This window comes from Medicago sativa, chromosome 3 (genome assembly GCF_051527215.1).
Source record: "Medicago sativa cultivar Bolivia chromosome 3, Bolivia_mono, whole genome shotgun sequence".
Taxonomy (NCBI): domain Eukaryota; kingdom Viridiplantae; phylum Streptophyta; class Magnoliopsida; order Fabales; family Fabaceae; genus Medicago; species Medicago sativa.
Window position 1 is genome coordinate 103,300,356 of NC_140751.1, and position 20,668 is coordinate 103,321,023.

Sequence of the window (20,668 nt, forward strand, 5' to 3'; positions counted from 1 at the left end):
TTGAGGGTTGGCTACTCTGCTCTATATCTGTTTATTAGTTAATACACGGACTCTTTTGGATGCAAATTGCCACATACGCAAATTCCCCTTCCCTTGAGAAAATAATTGTAGCAATTGAAGTGTAGCTAGTCCTCTATACAACAATGGTCCCAATGCAACAAACTTTGAGCAGGTTGGAGGGTATACAGAAAACTTGAAGGGGATTACACGAAAACAGTGTAAAATACGGTAAGTATTGTTTGAACGGATATTTCAAATATTACTTTCAGGAGATGAAAATAACAATTTACCGAAGCTAATTTTGTCAATTATCTCAAAATAAGTCAATACACTGCAATAGCACCATATAATTACTGGAGGAATATATTCTTGGCATAGTATTAAAAAATGCTTAATAACCTAAGAACACATGGTGCGAAAGATAAAGTTATGAACACCTCCAATGCAATGGAAGAGTTATGAACAAAAATGCAATTTTCTATCGATCGATAATCGCATGGAAAAAGTTGTCTCCTAAATCACAAATCAATTTTCTGTATGCTAAGAACACATTATCTATTGCTAATCACAAACCAAAACACGAACACATTCACAATCCCTATGGCAAGAAACCAACTGGAAACTTCAAAACACTTCCGCCACCTTGCTTGCAAGGACCTGGTCCCTTCTTTCAACATAACCAAATGGAAACCAACCTGCTTTCCCTTTGCATTCACCCTCAGCCCATCCATTGTTTGACACCTGTCAAAATCACAATCATATTTGTTAGGAACAATCTTTTACCCGAAAAAATAAATTACGAACAATTTGAAATATCATAATGCTGTTATACATGCAATAGCAAGTAAAAAATAGAAAAGAGGGAGAGGGATAATTCTTCAAATAAAATGAAGCAAAATACATAATTTGCGTCAAAAAAATAGATAATGATAAAGTCCGTAAATCATCACAAACCTTTCGAATGACAATATAATCCCCAACTGATAAATTCAGTTCAACTTCAGACTCAGCATGATAGGGAAACAAAACCTGCATGAGTAAAATGCACACCAGAAAGTAAAGTAAGCTAAACGGTCAATTATTTTTCAACATATTATTTGTAACCTTAAAAGAAATGGTCTAACCTCTCCTAAGAAGTAACCCATACTGTCAGTTATGCCATTATGTTCCTGAGAAGCATAGACACCATTCACTTCTTCATATGGTGGAGGTGGTGGCATGCTGTTATCTACACTAGGTGTAGGTGGGGCCTCAATACGCTGCCGTTCTGATATCATCTATCATTACATAAAAAACATAACACAATCATATCTTGATATCAAAAGATAATTCGGAAACAGTCAGATGACATCACATATACATCACTTGCCTCTCCCTCAAGATGATCAAGTATTTGGAGCACTCTTTGATGATAGGCACGCTCTGCTTCAACCTTCATAATCAGAAATAGATTGCTATTTTTAAGTGGGAGGAATAATATATTATACTTAATACATGATTTCACAAGAACTAAATACTGCAGCACCATATGGTGAAACTGTAATACCATAGCTATAAGACGCTGGAGTGTTAACCTCTGCTGCTGTGCTTCCACAGCCGTCATTGCTGCAGCTGCTTCCTTCCCCAATATGGCCATGTTTGACTTCAGGTCTTGGAGCTTTGTTTCAGCTGCTTCCAGTTTCATAATATTTTCAGCATTGCCTGGTGTTTCCCTTACTTTTGCCTGGCGTTTAGAAACTTCAATAGCCTGTATAGGTTTCAAAGACAGAGTAATTACAAAGTTCATAGAAACAAAAAATTATTTATGAACTATTTACTTGTTCAGACAATTACCAAAAAGAAAAAATAAAAAAACTGGTGAATACTGAAAATGAAAATCAAGATACCTGGGCTTCAGCATCCTGTCGCATTCTGTCATAACGTTGAGCAAGATGCCTAGCATCCTCCAAAGGAGCACCCATCACCATTGCTCTTAAGGGCTCTGCAACCTAAATATCAGCCAATACTTCAATGTTCAAATAAAGACAACAAGCAACCATGCACAGGATATGTTGGCATATAAATAAATACTGTGAGAAAGACCAACTCATGAATGTATATGGATATGAAATAATTACTCAGTTAGATTTAATATTGGACTTGGACCTAGCGTCAATATTTACTCACAGTCAGGTTCATTAAAATTGAAACAATTCAACAAGGGGGAGAAACCAAACATAACTCACGTAAATCTGGATTGAAATATCTATAGTTATGTACATCCAACTCAGGAAGAAATCCAAGAATTACATTTACATGTACGAAGCAATATTTGAACCCTGAAATCACACAATTACAAGTGGTGACTGTCCGATGGCTCATGTATAGAACTAAGGAAAAATCTTGACCAATGCAGTATAGTCAAATCCCAGATCATTTTAAAATAGAAACCAACCTTACCTGTATCAAAAAGAAAACAATATTGGGTACCCACATTTGAAATTGGTAAAAAATATTGGCTACCCAAACCTAAAAATGGTTTTTGTAATTCTTGTCTGAACCTCTCAGGCAATCACAAAAATCCCACGGCCGCTGCATGGTGTGGTTAACTAATCTGCATTAGTTTTTTTAAAACAGATTATCAAACCAAACCAGATTGCTTTTTTGAAACCGGTTTGTTTTTCATAAATCAATTCAGAACCGGTTTTTGTTTTTAAAATCAGCCTGAGGTTTTTAAACAAATATAAAAAAAAACCCAAAAGATATACACCAATAAACAACAAAAGACCATAAGACAAGTTTAAAAATAAACATGAACCCCCATTTGGAGTTGGCCTAGTGGTTGGCTTGGGATCTTGGAGTTTGCTCCTCTCAAGGTCTCTGGTTCGATTCCCTCTGGTGCCAATTTAGGTGGGCTAGTCCATACAGAGCAAGCTCTGTCTTTAAATGGAGCCCCCGCCGCAAGTGGGCGGTGGGATTGGTCCCCTTGGATTAGTCGGTCCTTGGACTGGATACCAAGTTTTCAAAAAATAAATAAATAAACATGAGCCAGAGAACAGGCTTTGAATTTTCTTTTGATGCCTTGAAACCAATCTTCTCAGCACCACTAGAATGTTTTGGATGTGCATGCTTGACTTTTATTTTTCATAAAACTATGAATTAAATCCATAATGCGGTTATTGGCTAAACAATAGAATCAGAAGCATTTCCTCTGTGTAATTAACTATTATACTGCACCTGTATAGGCTGAAGATTATGAGGTTTCCCAAGGCTATCTGCAGATTGTTTTTGCCGGCCATGTGTAATTTTAGTGTTAACTTTAACTAGCTAAATCTCTTCTGTCACTAACCGTTCCAGGCTTTGATAACCTCAATGCTTTGAATTCCATCAAATTATGATCGCTTTGAATTGGTGTAACAATGCAAGTTGGGACTCCTTTAGGGATAGAGTGACAGGCTATGCTGAACAAGAGTTTACCCCTTCTGAGAGTTATAAAAGCATTGAACACGTTGTAATTTAAGAATATTGATACTTATATCCTTTGTAGGACAGCTAAATATAGGCATTTCAAATGTCCATAGTGCTGGCCTTTTTGTCAAAGTGTGGGGACTTTTGCTTTATTTTCCTACATTTTTGGGAAATAGTGGCTGTTTTCTTGTGATATTGATAAAATATTGGATTCTAATAATTGTATTGAAACAATTATACTAGTTTTAAACAAGTTCTAGAAAATTGGTTTTAAAATCTTTTTTGAAAATTCTACCAGTTTTTAATCAGATTTGGAAAAAACAGTTTTAAAATCTGGTTTGCAAAAAAAAAAAAAAAACAGTTTATGATAAAAATAAATCGGTTTCAAAAACCACACCATGCACAGGCCTATGCAACGCCATATTTATAGGGTGGAAATTAGGCAAGCTGACATAATCCACCTTCCACCATACACCATCAAAATTTTCTATCACTTCTCCCTTTCAGATAATAAATAGTCTATTTATTAAGTGTATAATATGTAATAGAAGCCAAATCGAATAGATACCAATACTTAAATTTCGACTTTCAAGTGAACAGACTATTGTAGAAGATTTCGGAACTGCCAAAAACAAAAATAGAAAACAAAAGAAAGCATACTTGTGATTATAATCTAGCATGGTGAAGCTTGGATTAAAAATAAGCCACAAGCTAAAGAGGAACATAAACAGCATCCATCCAAGCAATGATAATTTAACATTACAGTGGTCAGTGGAAATCTACATTATTTCGGTGCAAAATCGTAAGTATTGATGTCAAACTTGGCCAAATAACCCTATGATGTGTGTGTGTGCGCGCGCATATATTTGGGTGTAGATACCTGTGTGCCAAGAGCTTTTAGTAAGTTCCCACGTTCTTTCTCCATTTGTGCACGGGCATGTGCATAATTTAGCGCAGCTCTTGATAACGTGCTACCACTGGTACAAGTATTTTCTGAACCATATTTCCTGCTATCTTCTGACACCTTTGTTCCTTTTAAATAACATGTATAGAATTAGAAATTCAATGACAATATGATAGGAACTGGTATTGATACTGCGGAAATATCCAATGCATGAATATAAGATATTAGAAATAGAGAGGATACGTCAACTCTACACTCCCTAGCTTGCCAGAGGTTCATCGTGTACTAAGATCTATAAACTAACTGCAAAGAAAACTTCATGAGAGCTTCGCCAACCAATATTACTAACCTATTTCAACTTGCTTTGATCCAGTAACAATGTAACCTTCTACTCCACGGACAATATCCCTTTGATAATGCTGAAAGAAATCAATACATGTCATTATCAGTAATGAAGGAAGGGTATAGGTTAAAGAGAAACACAGCAAAATTAGAGGATTGGTACAGAAGAATCAAGTAACCTTTCCTGCACGTGTGGATATGTAAAGCTTCTCAAGTTTCTGATGCTGTTGAAGCTCTGCCTCGTCAGTAACCATATTATCCGAACCTCCATATCCCCCAGCCCCAAACTGTTTCAGCACAGCCTAAATCACAACAATTGTGATTAATTATTAACACCACGGTAGAGGAAGCTAGTAAAAGTAAGAAAAAATTGAGAAGTGGAGCAAGAAATGAATTGAATACGTACTGTCATCAAAATTAACATAAGTAACTTCATTTTAGAAATGAGGGAATAACTCAACCCCACATAACCGGCATGTGAGGTGAGGACTGCCCCCACATATAAACACTTGTTAAGGACGACTATCATCCAATATGGGACGGCCTAGGACAACAAAAAATTGCATCTTTGTATTAAGCCTTTGTTGGATGAATCTATGTTTTGGATACTAAAGCAGGTCATATACAAGGTATCTAGTACTTTTTGTTCTGAAATCGAGTTTGAACCAATCTACTAGTCGAGTTTGAACAAGCTCAAAATCCAACTTATTATTGGTATTATCTACGATTTAGGCAGTACAAACATTTGAAGAAAAAAAACTACTAGTTGTTATTGTTTCATAACAGCAACAAGGAAATAAAATCACGAGTACAAAAAGGCAAAATGAAATCGAATTGAAAGCGAAATAGGTTTTGTTGAGAGAGAGGGGAAGGGAACCTGTTGTTGGCGAGCGACTTGTTCTCTGAGCTTGGAGGCTTGTTTTCTGATGGCTTCCATTCAATTCAAAAGAGAGGAATGAACAGAAAACAAAACTAATCGAATCGATTTTTTGAATCTCACGCACACTTTTGATTTCAGACCAAGACTCCACCACCAACACGGTTTCTAGTTGTACCAAAACAAAGAAACAAGACAAACAGAGGGTTTTCAAATTCAATTAATTAAATATTACCCCAACAAAAATTAAATTTTGAGAAATGATATTTATATGACCATTTTATAACAACTTTACAATTCTCACATGGAGTTAGTCTATCATTTAAGTGTTATACAATTAATCTTCGCAGTTGCATGCATTACACTGCAAAATAAATAAATTTAATATTGAAAATTCTATGCTCCGTCGCTTTTTATATTGCCACACTTTGCAAAAATCATCGGTCATAAGGAAAAGTATTTTTTTGAGGGGGATAGTTGAAAAATTGTTTTAATAATAAATTTGTCGGAAACGTAAATGACTATTATTAAATTGCTCTTAATATAGATATATTAATATTAACATTTTATATCCTAAGATACATCTTGTAAAAAAAATATTTTGTAAGATACGTTGATAGTATTAATAAGAAGTATATTTTGAAGGAAAAAATAATAATAAATATGTATTGACATTTTGTAGATAGTTTTTTTAAAGGAAAGGAGTGGTAGATAATCTTGTATTTATAAGGGTTTTTTTTTTTAAATGGACTTATAGTGAGGGACATAAGAAGTAATAGTTTTAAAAAAAATGTTTAAAAATTGAATATATCATTTTTCATCACTTTCTAATGAATTTGAATCCTCGACAATTGGTTTTTTATGAAGCTGATTTACACCGCAAAGTAGAAAGAAAACAAACACACAAGAAACTTTATATTTTTTCATTTAAAACCTAGGTCGTTGAATTAATTAAAGGGATGTGATTGATGCGGTATGAACTCCAATAGACGACTTGGTGGTCGAGAATCCCAACACTGTAACAATTCAGTAAAAAAAAAATCAGATTATTTTTGTATAACTATTCATTATTGTTAAATTGTTAATAATACATTTAATAATAAAACATTCGAGCACCATTTAACCACTAACATTTGTCATTAAAAAAATTGTTTTATAAAGTATAAACACTCAAATGAAATAAAAAACTACTTGTGTGTGTCGTCACTACGATTCGACCTAACTTTGACTCAGTGGCTCTTAACGTATATGGCAGTGTGCTCTTCAAATCTATCTGGGTGGGTTTAGCGATATTATATGTGATTATACAAGGTTTTTTCTGCATGGTTTTTCGATAGCATTGGTATACCTCGCATTCTGCATGTTGAGATTTTGGGCTTTTATCATGATTTGAAGCTGTGTTGGGATCCTGACTACAAACGAGTATTGTGTCTCTCTGAGTCAAGTATTGTGTCTCTCTTGAATGTGTTTCACAAATATAAAAATTTGATATATGTCGCAACTTGAGTCTGAGAGACACCCAATATTAAATTTTGCTTAGAGATTGGGTGGTTAATTTGCAACACACTTTATTACGAGTAATGTTGCAGCAGACTTTCTAGTTAAGAAGAGTGCTCTAAGTGATGATGAATTTTTGTCTTCCATGAAGCCCCCCCGTGACATATCATTGATTCTCTTAGCATATGCCATTGTCGTTGAGTTCATTCAACTCTAATTACGGTATCTTCTTCGTTTTGTTTACTTCTGTTACCAGAAAAAAAATCAGTGAATAAAAATTAATTTAAAAATACAATATAAATGCTATATTAAATGAATAAATGTAAATGACCGACTTCAATTTATCATATAGTTTTTTTTTACTAAAAATAAACGATGTTCATTCATTCAAATTAAAAGAGTACATCAATACAATACAATTTCAAAGTCGTTAAAAACAAATAGGTAAATTTGCGAACAAACTCACATCATCCATTTCAGCAACACAAGACGACAAAGTACATATGCTTACAAACATGACTACGTTAAAGCCTTCTGAATACTAGAATTTGCAATGTTGACTATGCTAATATGATTGAATATGCACTTGATCAAAAATACGCCGCACAAAGATGAAAAATCCAAACAAACAAAGTCGTGATAAAACGTCGAAATCACAAAAATAAATAAAACAAGATTGAAAATATACATTAAACTAAAAACGAACAAAAAACAAGTGATTTCAAATCGAAGTTGACCATAAACCAGCTTTATTGGATAGATCAAGAAGAAGAAAAACGACGACAACTAAAATTTTAAAAAAGAGAAGAGAAATTTATCAAAATGTTAAATATTTAATTTTATCAAACATTTTAATCACAGACGGCCACTCAACTAGGTGAGTGTCATTTTTATCATAAGACCAAATTCGTAATATTAAGAAAGATATGAGTACACTTAACCAAATAAAAACGGGGAATTAGTCACTTTAGTCCCTGAATAGAAAAGGAATAGTCACTTTAGTCCCTGAATGCAGAGAAATTGCAAAACAGTCCCTGAATGTAGACTCTGTTGGTCAATTTCAGGGACTAAAGTGACGAACGGAGTTTACATTCAGGGACTAAATTGACTAATGAACTATGCATTTAGGGACTAATTTGACTAACAGAATCTACATTCAGGGACTACTTTGCAATTTATCTGCATTCAGGGATTAAAGCGACAACTCATTTTCTATTCAAGGATTAAAGGACTAATTCCCCAAATAAAAACCTTACAAGCACAATACCCGTCATCTTTTACGAAGACCTCAAATTTTAACCAAGAAATAGAAAAAATTTAAATTGCGCCGCCGTTCAATCAACTTTGCCTCACAACCATTTTCGCCGTGCGTTTTCGCAGCTGTCCGTTACAGTTCCTAGCCTCAAACCGCGTTTTTGCAGCCGCCCAATCATCTCCTCCGTTTTCAATCTCTGAGTTCATTTCACCTTTAATCCGTTCCTCAACGTTGTTATCTGCAGTTCTGCACCGCCGCTCAGGTCCATAGAAACTTCGCTAAGTAGTGGTATGTATGTATGTGGCCGTGTTCAATTTCCCCTTCCCTTCAAATCCAAACCCTAATTTTTATTTTTTTATTCTTTTATGCACATGTTCTGCTTGTTAACTTAATGGTTACTGTTACTGTGCAAAGAAATAACAGAGATGTCTGAGAAATTCTCACCGGCACTTCGAATTGGAGATCTCAACGATTTCATTGCACCTTCACAAGCATGTATAGTCTCTCTCAAGGGATTCAATAAGACCGATAAGAAAAAGCCCGATAAAGTTGAGGTATTTATCACACCCATTTCTTCCTCTCGAAATTTCTAAATGAAAATTTTCAATTTTTATTTTTATTTTACTTCTTTTTTTTAACTATAGGTGTCAATCGCTGACAGACAAGTGAAGTCAGAACCTGTTAAAATTTCGCTTAAGGATTGTTTGGCATGCAGGTTATCTCTCTTTCCAATTTTCGTCTCTCTTTAGAATTGGCTGGCGTTATTGTTTGTCTATTATGTGTGTATTTAGTAAATATACAGAGAGTGAGAAATACTTAGTCTCTTAATCTTAGAGTCATTTAGAGATGAGGACATTACTCGGGATTTTATACGAATCTGAGAGTAGTTAGCCATCAAAAGCAAAGTTAATAGAGAAAACACCAGCGTATCATACTGATCAACTTCCCTGTTGTGAAGGGTGTAAGTGTACAAAGGAGGTTTTATTGTTTGTGTTGACCGATGACTTTGAGCGGGGTTTTTACAGACCTGAGTTAGTTTCGGAGCCACAGTGGTTCTAAATTGCTGATTTCGGGCAAGAGCAACGAGATTCATGGTGAAGGATGTGTTGGTTGCGGGTGGTTCTGTTCACATGCGATTGGCTTGCTGATAGCCTTATACGTACCTTATATGTACTTGTAGGCCTAATAATCCAAAAGGCCAATTAGAGAAGGAATGAGAGTCAGTGAGCCCGTGTTCCTATTTTCCGGGGATTCGATTATACGAGGGAGAGAGGCTATGTCGTGAGGTTCATTCATGCAATTTATAGCAAGGTCTGTTATTTTTTTGAAACAGCCAATGTTAGTAGTTAGTTGTTAGATTAATATTTTCCTCCTTCACCCGGGACCTCCAACTCTTTTAACCCTTAGCTCAAACTAGTCGAGCTACCCAAACCCCCTCAGTAGTAAGGTCTGTTGGGAGATAACATCTCTCTGGTAGGAGTCTCTGACTCTGGAACTTTCCATTTTCTGTTTGTAAGCCTTTGAGCCCATATTATCATTGAATAATATACATTTTTCTTTATTACAGTTTTCAGAGTTCTAACACTTGCTGTGAAAGTATTGGCTATGATTTTTTTTGTCAAGAGTCGATTTTACTGGTCAAGAGAGGTTGTGGATTCATGTGAATGGATTGTTTTGGGGGACCACATCTTTCTTCTACTTTCACCCCTGGACAATTCAGAAAACTTTCACGTGAGAACCGATGAAATCACAGTTTTTTGTGATGCATTCAACCCTATGATGTTCTGGTTCAGTGGAAGTATTTTTTCAGTTTACAAATAAGTATGTCTGAGTGAGGTCAATAGGTATCTGAGACAATCAAGTGCTCGAGTTGATTCTTTACAATTTGCAAACATTTGAAAAGAGCGCATAAAGAAATGAAGCTTGCTTTAAGCTTTAGATGTAGTTATAACTTATAAGTTTCATCCCGTATTTTCTCCCTGTAAGGTTCATTAAAAGTTTGACGTTGTCTGTGCTTTAAGTCTATGACATAGTTGATAATGTCAAAGCATAAGTTACTGTTTTATATGGGATTGTAATTTGTTTGTTTGGTAATACAGTGGATGTGTCACCTCAGCAGAGACGGTTATGCTGGAGAAGCAAGGTTTAGATGAGTTTCTGTCCAATATTAATAAAGGAAAGGCAGTGATTGTGTCTGTTTCTCCACAATCAAGGACTTCTATTGCAGCGCATTTTGGCATTTCTCCTGTCCAGGTGGCACTTTGCTCTTGCTCGTAATTTCGTTCAGTTTTTTTTCGTAAAAAGGTCCATCTTTGAAATAAATATGGGATGCAAAATAGTGAACTCTTGATTTCCCTGGGTTAAGTGTAAAACTTCTGATATTTCAGGCTTTCAAAAAACTGACAAGATTTTTCAAATCCTTGGGAGTGAGGGCTATTTTTGATACAAGTTGCAGTAGAGACTTGACCCTGGTCGAATCTTGTGTGGAATTCATCACAAGGTATAGACAGAATCAATTGGTAGATGACGAGAGGAGTAAGTCTAGCCTACCCATGATTGCATCAGCATGTCCAGGTATGGAAATTCAACTTATCTCAGTTTTGGCAATTGTGTATGTGAAGTGAAGCATATATATTGGATGCCAGATATGACTTGGTGTTAAGATTGTTTAAACTAGACATGGATTCTCATAGATTCTCTTTTATGCTACGTTTGGATGAGAAAAGAAAGTTAAAGGAAAGTAAGTGAAAATAAGAAAGTTAAAGGAAAGTAAGTGAATGGAAAGAATGCTAAAGGAAAGAAAGTGGATAGAAAATGAGTAGGAAGTGAGATGATTTTTTGGTTGTTTGGTTTGAGTGAAGGTGAAAAGAAAGCGATAGGAAAGAAAGAGGTGTATTTAGTAAATGACATAGATACCCTTATATTAGAATGAGATATATTATTTATTTCTTTGTAGGTATAATGCATTTATATAACATACTGTAAACATACCGAACAAAAAAAAAAATTGAACGATTTTTTTATATTAAAATATGTAAACTTTTCATATAATATATAATTAATAATTGTTGATTTTATAAAGATAAAACACAAAAGGAACATCTGAAGAATATTATATGTGAATCATCAAAAGCAAGGGCATAATTGTCCTTTCATGGATTTATATCAGCCTTGAATACCTTATTCCCAGTTTTGGGCGGAATGCTTTATGTGCATGGGGCCTACTAAAACTAGCTGTTCCTTTCTGACAGTGAATCCAAACGGTGGAAGGATGTTGGTCTCCATGCTTTCTCTCCTTCCACAATCAATCCTTCCTACTATCTCTTGAACCAAACACACAGAGTTAGTTAGGAATCTCTTATTTAATGATTGGTGAATTGATTACAATCCCTAGATAGAATGCATTTATAAACATTCAATTAGACCCAGGTTGCTACTCTAAGGTGACCAACACTAGTCAGTCAGATGGTTACAGTTCTCTAATTGTTAGCAGTTAGTTACAAGTAGAAGATAGGATAGGGAAGACCTATGGCAAACTCTAACGAGCTTGCTTAGCTATGCTATCCTTTAATACTTTGCAGTTTGCACATGGATAATGACACAGTATTAACCCAAATCTAAGAAAAAAACACAGTGCAGTGTATTAAAAATTATGTAAGGCATTAACTTATCAGTAAATATATTTCGAGGGGTTATAGATGAATTGTCTTTGAACTTGGGCAGGTGTGAAGATATGCTGGGATAATATGCTTTTTTTATTCTGGATTTAGAATTAGGAAATTGAACTGGAATTTCAGGACGTTGTATTTACTGTGATCTATGCGTTTTACAGACATGGCTCCCCATTTATGTTATGATTTATTGGTACAATTTCCATTTTGAGTTGGAAATATTGCACGGAGTATAATTACTTTTTAATGTGCAGAATAGGCTTTAGTGATGTGTCCTGGGTTGAGGAGGAAATATACTTACCTATTGGTTATTGGTGTGAACATATGCAGGTTGGATATGCTATGCTGAAAAGCAACTTGGATCCTTTGTTCTACCTTACATTTCATCAGTGAAGAGTCCCCAACAAACAATTGGAACTATCATAAAGCGTTATGTATGCCAAGATATGGAACTCAGGTTGTGATTTAACTCCAAATAATAATTTGAGAAAGGGAAAACACATTCATTTACCCTGAAATTGTGGGGTTATCTAATCTTTTGATGATATCTTACAACCTACGATATGTTTGGCATGCCGCAATTCCTAGATTGATATGCTTAGTGAAATGTTTGATTAATTTTTCAACAGGCCAGAAGAAGTATACCATGTCACCGTGATGCCTTGTTATGATAAGAAGCTAGAGGCTTCTAGGGACGACTTTGTTTTCCAATTAGACCCCCATGCTGAAGAGCATGAAGGTGAAGTTAATATGATTTTGGAGGTAGATTCGGTATTAACAACTGGAGAGATTTTGGAATTGATTCAGGTTAAATTTTTATGCATACAATCTTTTTTTTGTGAATTCTTTCACTTATTAACTGTATATTAAGTCATGTTTGGGGTTCAATCTTTCAGTCAAAAGAAGTTGATTTTAAAAGCTTAGAAGAGGCTCCTCTGGATAAATTGTAAGAACCTTACAATTATTTTCTTTTCTTAAGTACTCATGATTGTCAAACAACGATGTTCTGACACAGTGTGGTGCTTGCAGGCTAACAAATGTTAATGAAGAAGGAGACCTTTATGGGGTCCGTGGAAGCTCTGGAGGTTACGCAGAAACAATATTCCGATATGCTGCCAAAACACTTTTTGGAAGACATATTGATGGCCCTTTGAACTTTAGAAACATTAGAAATTCAGATTTTCAGGAAGTTACTTTGGAGGCAAGTTCTTACAAACTTCTTTATATATAACAGTTCTTTTGAGGAATATTGTTATCATATCCTAGGATTTTTTAACATTTATGCATGCATAAATAACAAACTGAAGTGGCATCTGAGGAACCTTATATGTTATGATGGTTGTTATCCACCTTAGGAAAGGTTTTATTTATTGTATTTGACTATAAACAAGGTTGTTTATCTACCTATGAAGAACCATTTCATGATGACATAAATTTTTCGCACGTTTTACACGACAATATGCTTTAAAACTCACCTCACTATTTCTTGTGAGTTATTATTATTCTGACATGAATACAAGTCCATGATTATGCTTGTTGTTATGAAGACAAAATTTAGGGGCTCGCTGTCCGGTATAGCTAGAATTTGTTTCTCTAGACCCTCAATCTCTGCTTGTTGTTTTGAAGATAAAATTTAGGGGCTTAATTTTGTTACACACACACACACACATATAGAGGGGAGGGCTTTGAAAAAAAGGAAAGATGAAGTGGAAGGAATAGAGGGCTTTGGGGCTCTGGGAGGGGAGAACTTTGGGGGGTTTATTTTTCTTTGTAATACAAAATCTCCTAATTTGGGGAACTCAAATTGTATTGGAAGAGGATTTTGGAGGGTTTTGGGGGCTTGGATATTTTTCCAAATGCAATATATGTTCTTGTAATGATACTCCCAGTATTGAAAATATATTAATCATAAGCATTCATTAATCATTTTCTACAAAAACACTAAAAAAATGTGAAAGATTTCTCTATTGTTTTCTCTACTCCCCTTGCCCCAAAGCACTCCCTCCCCTCCAAAGTCCCAAACAGAGTCTAGGGTTTTGATTCCAAAATCAGATTTTGTAAACTGGAGTTAGTTCTTATTACTCCCTCCGTTTCAAAATGAGTGTCATTTTTGCCAAAAAAAATTGTTTCAAAATGAAAGTCACTTGCACTATTCAATGTAGGATTATTATTTTACTTCCAATTGTACCCTCTAATTAATTGAGTGCACACTACTTTCCAAAACATTACACCAATTGTAAATAAGGCTAGTTTAGTAAAATTGTCATGTCTTTGGACATCATTTTTACTTTTCTTAATTTATGTGTAAAAACCTTAAACGATACTCATTTTGATACAGAGGGAGTATTTGTTATTTAGAGATTTCATTCAATTTTGGATTATCCTATTCCAGCTTAGAATATGATACTTTATTTGGTTGTTTGGAAATGTCAGGTCCATAATAAACAATTGAGACACCTCTTTTATAAATAATATGAATAATAGATAGATTAATAGATAATAATATATATATATATATATATATATATATATATATATATATATATATATATATATATTCAGAGTGTTTGCATCCTATCTTGGGATGTTGAATAATCCTCCTGGTTACTATTCTAAATCACGTTGTCCATGCAGGTTGAGGGAGAAACAGTTTTGAAATTTGCTCTCTGTTATGGTTTCCGGAACTTGCAAAACACTGTACGAAAACTTAAAACAGGGAAATACGATTATCATTTCCTAGAAATCATGGCGTGCCCTTCAGGTACTATATTTCTCAATTATCTGGAATTGCATTAATTTGTTGGTTTTATAGTGTTTTCCATATTAACTTTTTGGCTTAATTACACTTTTGGTCCTCGTGTTTTGGCCTACTCACGAAACTGGTCCTGCCCTTTTAAAACAGAACAAAACCGTCCTTCAATTATCATTTTTGTTGCATTTTTCGTCCTACCTCCTATTTTCAAACTCCAGAAACGCAGAGAAATGACAGTTTTAGGCCTACCCGTATGCTCAACCATGAAATCAACAAGGAATAAAGCATGTGGGTACAAGGAATCTACTCTATTCCGCACATTAACCAAAAAAAACCCTAATTTGAAACATATCTTAGAAATTAGGGTTTTTTTGGTTAGTGTGTTGAATAAAGTGGATTCTTTGTCCCACATGCTTTATTCCTTGTTTATTTCATGGTTGAGCATGGGGGGTAGGTCTAAAACTGTTATTTCTCTGCGTTTTTGGAGAATAAAATGGGGGGTAGGACGAAAAATGCAACAAAAATGATAATTGAAGGACAATTTTGTTCTGTTTTAAAAGGGCAGGACCAATTTCGTGAGTAGGCCAAAACACGAGGACCAAAAGTGTAATTAAGCCTAACTTTTTTCACAAGGCTCAGAAATTGATTAAGTATTAACTGAAATAATGCTCATTCACGCAGGTTGCTTAAATGGGGGAGGTCAAATCAAACCAGTTTCGGGACAATCTGCTAAAGAACTGAGTCATTTATTAGAATCAGTTTACATGGAAAATGTGAGTATTATCTTAGATCAGCTAGTTTTTCAAGTTGTTCTTCCTTTTTTTAAAAGTCTGACTTGCATAAAGGCGCGTCAGTGTTTGGCTGTATTTGTATTGACGAGAACATCACAAATCTAGACATAGATCTGTATTGATGAGAACATCACAAATCTAAACATAGCTTAGTGCATGGTTGATTTGAGAAAATATGCCTTATTTGGTTTGAGAAAATATTTTCGTTCATTTTTTTTTTCATATAACTATCCCTTAGTTTCTTCTGTTTTCAAGCATTTGTATTAAGTTTTCATTATTTCTTGTACAAATCATTAAAAAACACGATAGGGACTGAAAGCAAGGGAGATTTTTGCAATTAAAAGTGACAGAAAATAAAAAGAAACATGTTTTCTTTAACTAAACATGCCTATCTTTCCATTTTCAGATTTGACACTCTAATTTTATATCACAAAGTTGCCATGTCGCATTCACTTTGTTTCCTGTTGTAAAACAGTAAAAATGACTTTTTTATTAGTGTTACACAAATATTTGAGAACAGAAAATATTTTCTTTAAGACAAACGATACTTGTGCTCTACAAAATTTGTTCTTGTTTGTGTACTAGCATTTCTCTGTGATTTTACCCTATTCTTTTGAAAACTTCTTTTCCCGGTTATTACCTGTAAAAGTAATTTTTATTGATTCTTGCTTCAAACTGGTCGGTTAGTAAATAACTTCGCTGGCGATTATTTTTCTCTTGTTGGAGATTTATAATTTTAAACCAGGAATGATTTTGCTTCTCCATGTGATAGGTTTTGCCCGCAGAACCATTCGACAATCCCATCATTAAAGGTTTATATGACAACTGGCTTGAGCAGCCTGGTTCTGAGAAAGCAAGGAGATTCATGCATACACAATATCATGCTGTGGAGAAAAGCATCACTTCTCAGTTGCATAATTGGTGAGGTGTTGAAACTCAACATTTTGTAGGCGGAAGATTACGTCAATATTTGTTTCTCGGACTCCCTGTGAATATGTTGGCTTATTGGAGTGGAGTCATCCAATTTTGGTAGTCAAGGTGGATATTTTGTCTGTAATAATTATAATGTATATACACCCCCTGATCTACACAATTATTTAGATAGGAAAAAGAACCACAGGTATTTCTAATGGACCCTCGTGGACCTTCCCTCAGATATTCATGTGGGTCTGCTATTAAGTTTAGGATACAGGTTCTCAATAAAAGATTCCCCAACTACAAATTTTACGCTTTGTTTTTATCAAATCTTAAAATCTAATGAAGCATCACATTTTTCGCTCATATTATTTTGATTATTCTATCGATATTGTTTTCAGTTTATAGATGTAATTATCTTGAATTTTTTTGTTATCTCAATAGAAGAATAACTCGCCACACTTCAGAACCAAACAACACATTCCAGTTAACTGGAATGATGTGATGATAAATCTCAATAGGGAACCAAACACATTCCATAGGCTGATTTAACTAGTGCTTGGTGTCTATTTAAAAGAAAGCTGAGCCTGATATACTAAAAAAATATAGTATATTGTATAGTTTTTTTAATGTGGAACTAAAAAGAGCACTGTGCTGTTCTTGTTCCAAACTTCTGTCTTGGATAATTGCGATGTTCAGTTTCCAACAAGATGTTGAACAAAAATTCAGTTTTGGATTCCATCACCAGATATCGAAATTTAGCTGTTGGATCTGCTACTGCAAATGTTAAATACATCGATAACTTATAAATCTCTAAATCTTTTCGAATAGTTTCTCTTATAATTTTTTTTTTAAATCTTCCTCTATTGCTTTTGATCTGATTATCCTCCCTCTGATCTATTCTTTGTACTACAACATCTACACGTCTTCTCTATATGTCAAAATCATCTAAGTCTATTTTCTACCATCTTTTCTACTATATGTGTTATCCGAACTCTCTATAATGATATCATTTCTAATCTTATCTCGCCTAGTCTCATTGGACATCTAATCCAATATCCTCATATCCGCGACGCTTATTCTATGCCCGACATTTTGTACCATACAACATGGATGGTTTGACAGTTGTACATTATAATTTTTCTTTCTTATCACATAAAACATATGAGGCTCTTCTCTATTTAAACCACACAACTTAAATACGATTTGCATATGCTTTTATTTATTCGTCATTTTGTATCATGAACCCAAGATATTTAAACCATGTAACTGTGTTAAGCCCCGACAACCATTGTAAAACTTTGTCGAATAATTTAGTGGATTTCTTTTTTTGAAAGAAAAATGCTTATAACATTTTATTAATAATAATAATATCAGTAATACAATTACGGATATGAAAATAAATAGTGGGGCTATCGTATTTGTTTTTCGCCAGAACTCCACCCGAGAGTTTGTGAACTGTGAATGAAAGAGTCTCTGACACCCTAATATGACATGATCAAATTCTGAAACATCAAGTCTGTTTGAGTGAAAAACGCCATTGGTTGTTTTAGAATCCACTACAAAATCAACATTGTCCATTTGCATGTCACTTAACTATTATATAACATTAAACAAACTTAAAGCTTCACCAACAGGAACAAAACATATAAGGGTGAGAAACTCATGGTTTTGGCTAAGAACAAAAGCTCTATCATTACAAATATACCAATACCTATACGATTCATAAACTACGAAAAGAAAACGTCAATATTGTACTTGAGACGACCAGGGACCGGCCTTTGCCAATGCACATCACGGCCTACAATTGACAAGCAACTCGACAACATGAGAAGCCTCGTGTACGAAGCTGGAGTAGTTTGCTTGAAATTGTATATTAACATCTAACGGAGATATCTTGAAAAATATCTTATGTATTTTAAATAAATTATTTTTATAGCAACATAAGAAAGTTCTGATATAGTGGTGGAATACTGGACCATACACGTATCAGTGTTGTTACAGCTCCATATAGTAGTTTGCTTTTGTAGCTAATCCATATTACGGAAGTGTCGTCATGCGTCACTTCAGCTTACTCTTCTCTGTAAACAGCTCCATGCAATTTTTGCTGTATGCACTATAAGAAAATTAATTTTTATTTCATAACAATAAAATATGAATAATATTACAACATTCTCTTTGATATTGATTATCTTATTAGATTAAATTCATGTAGGTTTAAACATATTATGTACATTCATTTTCGAAGTATGAGATTGATATGAATTTTATTCAATAAAAAAGTGAGTGTTAGAAAAAGAATATTCATTTTTTTTAATTAATTATCTCACATGCAAAACAATAATTCTAAACAACCTTTTTGGAGGAGTAAAACAACTCAAAATTGAGGGACATGGTTCATTCTTAGGCGTAATTGTTAAAAGAAAAAAGGTAAATTATTGTTAAGAGTTATTAGCTGAATTCTCAGTTAACTTTTTTAAGTTTGAAAACGGTATCTGATGGAAGGTTAATATTTAACTAGAGGGAGAGCTGATAGCCATTTAAGAATAATTAATCCCCTTGTACGAAAAAGAAAAGAATAATTAATCCCAAAATAAATGATGCACTAACGTAGGAATTGTGTTTAGATATATCACTTCTATTCAAAAAGAAGAAAATTTCATGAAGTCATTCTAATTATTTGACACGTCATTAGAAAGATCATCCTTGCGCCGTCTTCCTCTACTAGGGTTTGGTCTCCTAGTTAGGTTTTCAAGCGTATAGTTAGGGGTGTAACGGTTCGGTTTGGATTGGTTTTCAGTCCAAAAAAATGTCCGAACCGATGAAATCTTCATCGGTTCGGATTGGTTCGGTTTTCACTGTTTTTCAAAAAAGAAACCGAACCAAACTAATCGGTTTGGTTCGGTTTGGATTGGTTCGGTTGATCGGTTTGTTTAATAATATAATTAAAAAAAATTCATATTCTCACAAAAATATTTCATAGAACTTTGTATAATTGTATTTCATATTTTGTTTTTTCATGTTCTCTATTTTTCAAACAACTTTTCATAACTAACCTTACACAATATTTCATACATATGATCCAAAATTCATTCATCTATCATTCTTCAAAAACAACTTCATAAAACTTAAATATTTCAATCATCCATGATACATACATGCATCATACCGAACCAAACTAATCGGTTTGGTTCGGTTTGGATTAGTTCGGTTGATCGGTTTGTTTAATAATATAATTAAAAAAAATTCATATTCTCACAAAAATATTTCATAGAACTTTGTATAATTGTATTTCATATTTTGTTTTTTCATGTTCTCTATTTTTCAAACAACTTTTCATAACTCACTACAAGAAAACAGCATTTTAGAGTCGGCCAAAAACCCACTCTAACTGGGCAAAAACTGACGCTATCAACGATTTAGCGTCGGATTAGCGTCGGTGTCGGGTGCAGGCTAAAAAATTAGAAGCTACTGAATAGAGTCGGCTGTTTTGCATCCGAGGCTAACCTAGCGTCGGTCAAGCCGAGTTTAAAACCGACTCTTTGCTCAGCCGAGGCTATTTAATTCAAAATAAAAAAGTCAACAAAATGATTTAGAGTTTGCCTATCCGACGCTAACTTAAGAGTTTAGAGTCGGCTTACCTAACGCTAAAGTCAACTTTACGCCGGTCAACTAAATCGTATAGAGTTGGCCATCCGACTCTATAGTCAACCAAAAGTCAACTAAATCTTAGAGTCAGTTGAACCGACTCTAAAGTCAAATTCTAAAAGTCAAGGTTATTTAGTAGAGTCGGTCTACCGGATGCTAAAGTCCAATCATAAAAAGTCGAATAAATTGTTAGAGTCGGTATGACCGAGGCTAGTATTTATTATTATTTTTTTTTTTTTGCTATTTACCCTGTGAGCAAATCATTTGGTTTCATAATCTCTTTTGCATAATAATACCACAAATCTTCTAAATATTTCAATTTATATCATGTTTGGCCATAATGCCACTAATCTAGTTAGCACATCAAGTAAGCTACAAAAAGTAATATTGTGCTAACATAAGAAACACATTCAGTTTAACTACTGCTGTGATACTGCAAAAGAGCCTAAAACTACAAAACATCAAAGTTACGACCACAGTAGCATGCTCATGTCATAATATATTACCAACAAAATAAGCACGTCCAAAAAAAGTCGTTCTAGTACTAAAAACTAGTCTAAAACAACCAA

General features: G+C 34.2%; 2 protein-coding genes across 5 annotated transcripts; one reads left to right on the top strand and one right to left on the bottom strand.

Moving 5' to 3' along the window:
- Window positions 1-285: 285 nt before the first annotated feature.
- Window positions 286-5,771, bottom strand: LOC146943194 (SH3 domain-containing protein 2-like). Its single transcript, XM_085757296.1, has 10 exons — window positions 5,571-5,771; window positions 4,873-4,995; window positions 4,701-4,770; window positions 4,328-4,479; window positions 1,887-1,988; window positions 1,547-1,747; window positions 1,370-1,432; window positions 1,125-1,277; window positions 955-1,029; window positions 286-741 (listed from the first exon to the last, which is right to left on the bottom strand). The coding sequence occupies exons 1-10, from the start codon at window positions 5,628-5,630 to the stop codon at window positions 625-627; spliced, it is 1,116 nt and encodes a 371-aa protein (XP_085613422.1). The 5' UTR covers window positions 5,631-5,771; the 3' UTR covers window positions 286-624.
- A 2,568-nt stretch (window positions 5,772-8,339) lies between these two features.
- Window positions 8,340-16,817, top strand: NAR1 (ferredoxin hydrogenase). 4 transcript variants are annotated; one of them, XM_085757299.1, is made up of 12 exons: window positions 8,340-8,618; window positions 8,737-8,876; window positions 8,967-9,037; window positions 10,422-10,575; window positions 10,710-10,896; window positions 12,324-12,450; window positions 12,623-12,800; window positions 12,890-12,939; window positions 13,023-13,194; window positions 14,628-14,754; window positions 15,427-15,518; window positions 16,309-16,817. In XM_085757299.1, exons 2-12 carry the CDS (start codon window positions 8,748-8,750, stop codon window positions 16,459-16,461), a joined length of 1,440 nt encoding a protein of 479 aa, XP_085613425.1. In that variant the 5' UTR covers window positions 8,340-8,618; window positions 8,737-8,747; the 3' UTR covers window positions 16,462-16,817. The 4 variants fall into 4 exon arrangements, with proteins under 4 accessions (XP_085613425.1, XP_085613426.1, XP_085613423.1 ...); XM_085757300.1 differs by having other exon boundaries at window positions 8,746-8,876; XM_085757297.1 differs by having other exon boundaries at window positions 8,340-8,610.
- Window positions 16,818-20,668: the final 3,851 nt, after the last annotated feature.

What these genes read in the sequence shown, in the direction of transcription:
- NAR1 (XM_085757299.1), top strand. Translation starts at nt 8,748, where the DNA reads ATGTCTGAGAAATTCTCACCGGCACTTCGAATTGGAGATCTCAACGAT. An exon ending in AAAAGCCCGATAAAGTTGAG is followed by an intron (nt 8,877 to 8,966) that starts GTATTTATCACA and finishes TTTTAACTATAG; the next exon opens with GTGTCAATCGCTGACAGACA. An exon ending in AGATTTTGGAATTGATTCAG is followed by an intron (nt 12,801 to 12,889) that starts GTTAAATTTTTA and finishes TCAATCTTTCAG; the next exon opens with TCAAAAGAAGTTGATTTTAA.
- LOC146943194 (XM_085757296.1), bottom strand. Translation starts at nt 5,630, where the DNA reads ATGGAAGCCATCAGAAAACAAGCCTCCAAGCTCAGAGAACAAGTCGCT. An exon ending in GACAGGATGCTGAAGCCCAG is followed by an intron (nt 1,748 to 1,886) that starts GTATCTTGATTT and finishes AAACCTATACAG; the next exon opens with GCTATTGAAGTTTCTAAACG. An exon ending in TCCAGCGTCTTATAGCTATG is followed by an intron (nt 1,433 to 1,546) that starts GTATTACAGTTT and finishes CTGATTATGAAG; the next exon opens with GTTGAAGCAGAGCGTGCCTA.